Genomic DNA, 7,461 nt, shown 5'->3' with positions numbered 1-7,461 from the left:
CTGAATAATAGCTACGAACTGGCAGAGGGGCTGACAAATAAAAAGAGGGCGGAGCCCTGAGTTTGATCCGAACCAATCGAGTGGCTTTTACCAGTTTGTTGCTGGGGTTACGCAATCCGAGACCAGCCAATCCGGGGTGGTTTTATTTTAAAGGGATGCTCGAGACATTGATAAAAGATGCGCCCTATTTTTAAGACCCTTTTTTTACCGGGGTGTCAGTGAAAAAAACGCATTTTTTAGGTTCAGGGATGTATTTGGGACTCTATTTTAAGGTAAGTTGAAATATTGTTCTCTATTTTAAGGGTGTATATGCAGGTATTCAATTTCTTTTTAATTACAAACTTATTGCATTATTAGGGTTATTATACGTTACAATTTGTTGTAGTTCCAAATTGCACACAGAAACTCAGTGATAAGGAGGGAGTACTCTTGAAAACCAACAGTCCCAACAAAGATGTAAAAAACTTTGTAAAAGTGACATGTAAAAAGCGGATGTGACGTCATTTGGGAGCTGATGAGGAGTCATGTGACCAACTGTCGGAAAACGTCACTTACGATTCTTACGAAATTGTTTTCCATCTTTGAGGGGAGCATTCATTCTCTCATCAACATTGCGTTGTACGATATAGCGTATCTGTATTTACTTAACAACTTTTCACTTTTTCAACTTTTTCAATGGCTTCAATGGCTTTTACAAAGGTTATAATTTTCAATTCAATCTTTCTTGGTACTTAAAAAAACTCATATTACTGTACACACTGTAACAGCAAGACTCAAACCAAATTGGTATGACGTAACAAGTGTCAAACAATTTGTTTTGACCTAAACAACAATTAAAAACGTTATTAAGTCGGTGGCTTGATAGTAATGAGCGGTGTTGCCATTATTTAGATATAAAAGTACCTGAAACCTTTTAAGTTTGGTTAGTACCAGTTTTGCCGTCAATCTGACACTTTTTTAAAATATTCTTGAATGGTTTGTTAAATGAGCGTTTAGGGGGCTTAAAAATGATCAATTTTTCTACACCAACAGCTATGACGTCATTCCAATTTGTTTGATTTTCAGTATATGCTGGACCAAATTACATACAGGTATGGAAAATTTAAAATATATGGGAAACCACTGGTAGATAGAGGGCACAAATCAACGGGGTAGACATTAAAGATGACAACAAACCAAATCACATGACCAGTTCATCAGAAATACTGTCATTGATGACGTCACTGTATAGGCATACAGAGTAAATATAAATAATTATCAATAACGTTTTTTAAGTTATCTTGTCATTGATTCTACTTGGAAAACAAATTGCCTTGCAGATGATCTTCCAGAGAATTTAGTTAAACAAGACTTGTAACAAGTACTCACAAAATCTACTTTTGACACGGATAGTACTTTTAAACATTCAACTAAAAGACATTGCTACGTCATCTCATTTTACTTTGAATTTCCCAATTGGATAGGTGTAGTGTTACCTGATATTGCAATAATGTTTGAACAAAAGGAAAACAGATGTTCATTTTGAATTTAGCAAGTGCAATATCACTACCACTATAGAATCTCTCGAGATTCCTGCACCTGCGTTACCACAGCAACGTCCTGGCCCTAAAGGGCGTGCAAAAGGGAGTCCCGGATAATTGAAATGATTGCCGTTCCCGGAGGATTTAATTATAGGACAGATGTAACGGGATATCGTTACGGCGATAAATCACGGACATTAACGGATTTTTCATGTGTAATTACCGGTTAGACGCGGAATAACAGCCCAATTAGGTACTGAAAGGGGAACGTAGGGCGAATTGGGCAATCGGGGGTGAAAGTGACCCATCTTGGTCTTAAGTCCGCAAATCTTTGTGCAATTGTACGTGTTTTATACCTGAGTGGGATTTAATCTTTTAGGCGTCAAGAGTTTTGACACTTTAGCACCTTTTAGGGATTAAGGTAGATAACAGTCCAGTAGACACATTAATAAAGGGATTTTCAGGTTCTCCAGTACGCCACTGAAGTGATAGTTCCATATACTGTATATAAGGACGAAACTATGCATCAAAACTTCTAATCATCATCTAAAACGGGGTTATTTTAGGGTGTAGTTCCAGTTTAAAAAGTGGTTACGTCACTGGACGATAAACACCGGTAGCTGTCAAGTGACGTGTTATTAAGGGTCGTAAGCCGTCGACAATGGCCCATCAACACGCCCATCAAGCCAGATTTGTACAATTTCGCTTTGATCCTACGGATCTTTTAATAAACTCCGTTTATTCAAGTGGTGGTGTGTTCGTACAGGTCCGGATTGTGTTTCAAAAACAGAACAAATTTACTAAAATACGTGGTGAGTATGTAAAGTCGAAATTTGCACGAAACTCGCTAGTATTGTAATACGATTTGCCGTCATATTTATCAATGATAAGCAATTTTGGAACTTATTTACATTTTTGGAACTTAGGAAAACCGTGTAACGGACAGAGAAACGTAGGTAATTGCATGCGCGGGAGAAAGACAGAAAACGAAAAAAATATCAAGTAGGCCATATTTTTAGCGCGCTGTTGCCAAACGCCGAAAGTATTCAATACCCTCGACAAACTTACTTACGGCGTTTGGCAACAGCGCGCTAAAAATATGGCCTACTTGATATTTTTTTCGTTTTCTGTCTTTCTCCCGCGCATGCAATTACCTACGTTTCTCTGTCCGTTACGCGGTTTTCCTATGGTCGCTTTTGGATTTACCACACCTGTATAGGCACATTTACAGGAATTCTTGTGTAATGATGGTAATTGACTTAGGGCCCTATACATGGTCAGGCATTTTGAAGATTTTGAAGTTCAGAGTGTGATTTTCTTTACAGTGCATGCTATTGAACATTCACAGTCTAAACTTAACTAAAGCTTTAACCTTCAAAATGACTGATGGTGCATACAGTTGTTCAATGTTTGAGCATGATTCAAGTGAGAAACGTCACTTTGACAGCAATTTATTTTATATGGCAAAGTTCAACCGAACTGTGATTGTACAACTGGGCCTTAAAATAACAATTTGACAGATTACAGACAATTTAGAATAATCTTTTTTGGGACACCCTGTCATTCTTTTCGTTTCGTAAACACCTCGTGCATTTCAAGGGCATCGATATTGTTGTTATCAATTACAATTACTCGTGTAAGCGCATTTCATTCGACACCTTTAATAATTACAAAGTGGCACGAGATTTTCTAGGAGCGCCAGTCGCGTCGAAAATTTGAATCAGCGTTTCCCACGGTCCAAAAAAAGTTGTTTTCCTACGAAAAATGCGAGTTACGTTCGTTTCCGACAAATTGCAAAAATAATTGTTTACATACAATCTAATCGTTGGTTAGAATAATTGAAACACCCTCTGGAGAGATTTAATTTAAATTCGTTTCACACCAACAAGAGTGAGGGGGGGGTGTCATATTGTCGAGTGCCTGTAAAAGACCAACAGCAATCGCAACTACACGACAAAAAGATTATTTGCGACATTACGGGGTTCCTAACAAAGGTACGATCAGGTTACGGGATTACGTCGAACTGGGGACAAAAGCATCTGGATTTGTCTGCATACAGGACCGGATTAGGGTCTGAAATCGACAGGAATTTAAATAAAAGAGCAACAACTTTCTTTCAAGAAAAACTGAAAGAGTGAATAATATATTTTTTCGGTTCCGTTTAATTAAAACACTGACACGGCCAAATGACTTTTATTTTTTTTTCCTTCTCGGTGTGTGTAACTGATACCATCGAGCTAGAAAAAAAAGCCACATAAAGGCGTGTTAAAAAGTTTGAATAAGGGTCAGAACACGTCCCATATTAATAGTTTCCCGTGCCTATTAACTCTGGGTTATTTTCGAAACCCATAAATAACCACAATTTATAGCTTTCCAATTAAAATGGCCTGACCAAATATTAATTTATTTAAGTTTTTTTTCGAGAGAAGAAAAAATAGGGACATGTGCAACACCCTTAAGGAAAAACCAATTTTCAGTGATCCTGCTTCCTTATATCAAGTTGCAAATTAAGGGCAAAGGGAACGCCACTAAAATTTTAATGAAGACAAACTGATTTATAAAAAATGTCCAGATTATAGATTTCTTAAACGTTTTATTTATTCATTTTTGTCTACTTATTATACAATATAAGAAAAACGATATGTAATAAATGTGTGTGTGTTAAAACGTGGCGAGCAGCCCTCTCTATAATAGAGTGTATTATATTCCTAAATATACAGTGTCGCAAAACTCAAAATTTCACAATTCCTTAAAAATTATACTATATATTATAATAACACTGTATGTTATATATGTAACGTGGTTTCGTCATTACAACTATATAATACTAATATGTAATTAACGCTTAATATTGGAAGACAGACTATATGGCTTTTATTGCCAAACTTTTTCCGATGGATTTGGAATTGACTGAAATTGACACACAACGATTTTAGGTTATGAGGTAAAAACGATATAATTTTTTAGTGATTAGTAGCAGAAACCTAAAACAGTTTCAAATTAATTAATAACTAAAGGATCCCACTTTCAAACTGGAACATGTGACAGTTTACTGGAATATTGATAGAAGGTCACAAGGTCTCTTTAACATTTTCATACCTGATAATGGCTTAAACAATTAATTATTGTTAATTATAGACGTTATTTTTGATACTTTACCTTACTTTACTAGAAATTGGCTATAACGTTTAAATATGTAACCAATTTTTAATACTTGATCCTTATGTAAAATATACGAAACGTTCTTTGAGTCGATCATATTATAGTAAAACGCTAAAAAGTGCGTTTTTATGAGAATTCGATTATTAGTGCTCCAAAGTGGATATAAGAAGCTTGAAAAAGTTGGCGAATACTGGTGATAGTAAGGGGAGTTAGAACCTATTCAGGAAGAATTAATTACGCCAAAAATTGACTATATTATACAATACATACCACAACCTGCGTTTTGTTTTATTAAACTTATGTAAAGGAGAGTGAAGACAATAAGGACAAACTCTTTAAAAAAAAATTATTTAGACAACTTAGGGTGTATTATTTGTACTTTGTCTTTATTATTTGCTGTCAAAACTTTTTAATATCTGGCATGATTGCTTTTTAGGGTCAAAATTATTGCCGGTTAGACCATATTTCTGTGTTGGTTTAAAAAATACTAAACCATTGTCAGAAACAAAATGAAAATGCTGACATGATGGTGGATCCACCCTATTACTCCATTGTATTGTACTGGACGTTTTTTACTTTGAAATACCTGAAAGCACCATACCCAGTCACTATCGCTAACGCTGCTATAGCCAAAGTAGAACCCACTGCTATTGGTGCAGTTTCACTCCTGCAATAATTTACTTACTTGCAGTTTTTTTTTGTTATTTATAAACTAGTTACCAGTACCTGAAACTTCTTTGTGCTTTGCAATGGTAAGGAGTCGAAAAGTTCTCACTTCTGTACATAAAAGCTTGGACTTGTAGCGCTCTAAGCAGCAAAGTACCAAAAATGTCTTTAGTATTAGGATTGTTGCGATGGTTTGGGTCAGGCCTTAGGTCAATATCGACTTCGTCGTCACACAAATACGACCTACCAACTGGGGTACGTAGCAACACACTTGTATTGTACAGCCTTAAGGTTTTTTCTGGAAAATTTCTTTCTCAAGGTGCTCCAGAAAAATAAACAATTTACCTCTCATTTTAATTCCATGTAGTTGAGGAAGATCGACGCTCACCCCCAATTCCATGTTGGATATGTACCAAAGCTCTCCTCCAGGTGCCTGCAGTTTGTAAATTTAATTCTCTAATTTCAGTGATTGAGAAAAAGTACCTTAGCAAAGGACATTGTCAGTCTGTATCCGGGCCAGGATAACAGCATCTCCATGTCCGATTCATCGCTGCATTTTCCATCAACCATAGCCTTTTCTGGAATAAACGAGTCTGCTCTGGTGTCCACTCCATGCAGTTTAAAATTAATCTAAAATGTTTTGTGTCAAGTGTCAGAAGGTTTTCTTTTGATCAACACGCACCTCAACCACTGCGTCAGTCTTTAATAGGATGCATGTGGTATCTGTGTCACTGTTGATCAGTCTGTAGACTGCAATGCCGCTGTCGTCTTTAGGCGCTTTGGTTGTTGTACTGGTGGCACCTTTTTGGGGGACAACGGTGGGTTTCAGACGTGTTCCCTTATTCGCCAAATCGAGGGAGTCCACCAAATTTGACAGTGATGTACCTGTGAATTTCAGCTTACTGACGACCACAGAAAATGACCAAACCACTAAACCACTTACAAAGGAATATAAAGTGGAAAAACCGAACCATTTTTCCGGTCACAACCTATTCAAACCAGAGCATGGACGTTTAGACTGGACCTATCCAGAGCGACTCTCCCGACTAGTATCGGCCATTCTCCAGGTGGCCTACGCAAAATCCCCCATCTCTATCAATAAAAGGGCGCGTGCGTTCAGGGCGAAAACGTGGGAGATGCTTTTTCATTGATGCCTCTAACTATTTCCACCCTCTCCTATATTAGCTCAGAGTTTCCACAAATAGAGCCAATTAAAATTACTATCCAGATCATTTAAGTTATAGTTCGAAACCCAGCTACCATATAACTCCACCACTGCATAGTTCCAGTCTCAGTTAAGAGCTCATTAGAAACACTGAACGTTCTTTATATAAAACACACTAAAACACACTCTTAATACACGAGCTCAATCTTTGAGGCTGCTAAATCACCTTGACCTGATGCAGTGTCTGTGTGTGACAATGCTGTAACAATAAATAGCTCTATCCGATATCCCCTCCAATCAATAATAAACGTTCCTAATTGGGTTTCCTTTGTGTAGGGCTCCAACACAATCAACAGGCTTTATTTTAGGAATATTGGGTTAGTATGTAAATTCGCCCACTTGAATGTTATACCTACAGAGACCCTATTAGTATATAAACTCTTCAATTTTGTGGGGACTATTTATTAATACCCTTAAGAAAATAACATCATTTGGAGCACCCTGTATATTAAAAGCTTATGGAGGTCAATAAAACCTGGAAGTTATGCAACCAACCTTACTTTTCATCAAATGGCGAAGGAGCTATCAAAAACAAGTATGTTTCTTTAATATTAACTGATTTTTTTGTCCAAAATTTTCACTAGTTACTAGAAACATCAGCGTGGATAATTCCAATTATCACAATTTTCAAATAAGTTTTTAGTGATTCTGTTTTAAATTCAGTGGGTTCACGCAGTCGCCCTATTGGCTTGTGTCATCTTGTCAATGACGTCAGACCGAATGCATCACACTAGACGTACGTCTCGGGAAAAATTTAAAGGCCTCCGTGGCGTCTAAAGGCGTATCGTATGTGCGTACTTCTGAGCTTTTGCTGTTTCGTTTTGCTTCGAAGCAACGTTGTCAGACTCTACGGCTTCACCTCGATATTTAGTCACGCAATTTTTGGAG

General features: G+C 37.0%; 1 protein-coding gene across 1 annotated transcript; it reads right to left on the bottom strand.

Annotated features, from left to right (window-relative positions):
* Positions 1 to 4,093: 4,093 nt before the first annotated feature.
* On the bottom strand, positions 4,094 to 6,824 carry LOC145734935 (uncharacterized). Its single transcript, XM_081988615.1, has 6 exons — positions 6,292 to 6,824; positions 6,031 to 6,233; positions 5,832 to 5,978; positions 5,694 to 5,781; positions 5,409 to 5,646; positions 4,094 to 5,349 (listed from the first exon to the last, which is right to left on the bottom strand). The coding sequence occupies exons 1-6, from the start codon at positions 6,320 to 6,322 to the stop codon at positions 5,226 to 5,228; spliced, it is 831 nt and encodes a 276-aa protein (XP_081844741.1). The 5' UTR covers positions 6,323 to 6,824; the 3' UTR covers positions 4,094 to 5,225.
* Between the last annotated feature and the right edge of the window lie 637 nt (positions 6,825 to 7,461).

The sequence above is a fragment of the Ips typographus genome, linkage group LG10, assembly GCF_016097725.1.
Source record: "Ips typographus isolate SLU linkage group LG10, UJ_Ityp_2.0, whole genome shotgun sequence".
Lineage (NCBI taxonomy): Eukaryota > Metazoa > Arthropoda > Insecta > Coleoptera > Curculionidae > Ips > Ips typographus.
This window is presented reverse-complemented; position numbering and strand designations above follow the sequence as displayed.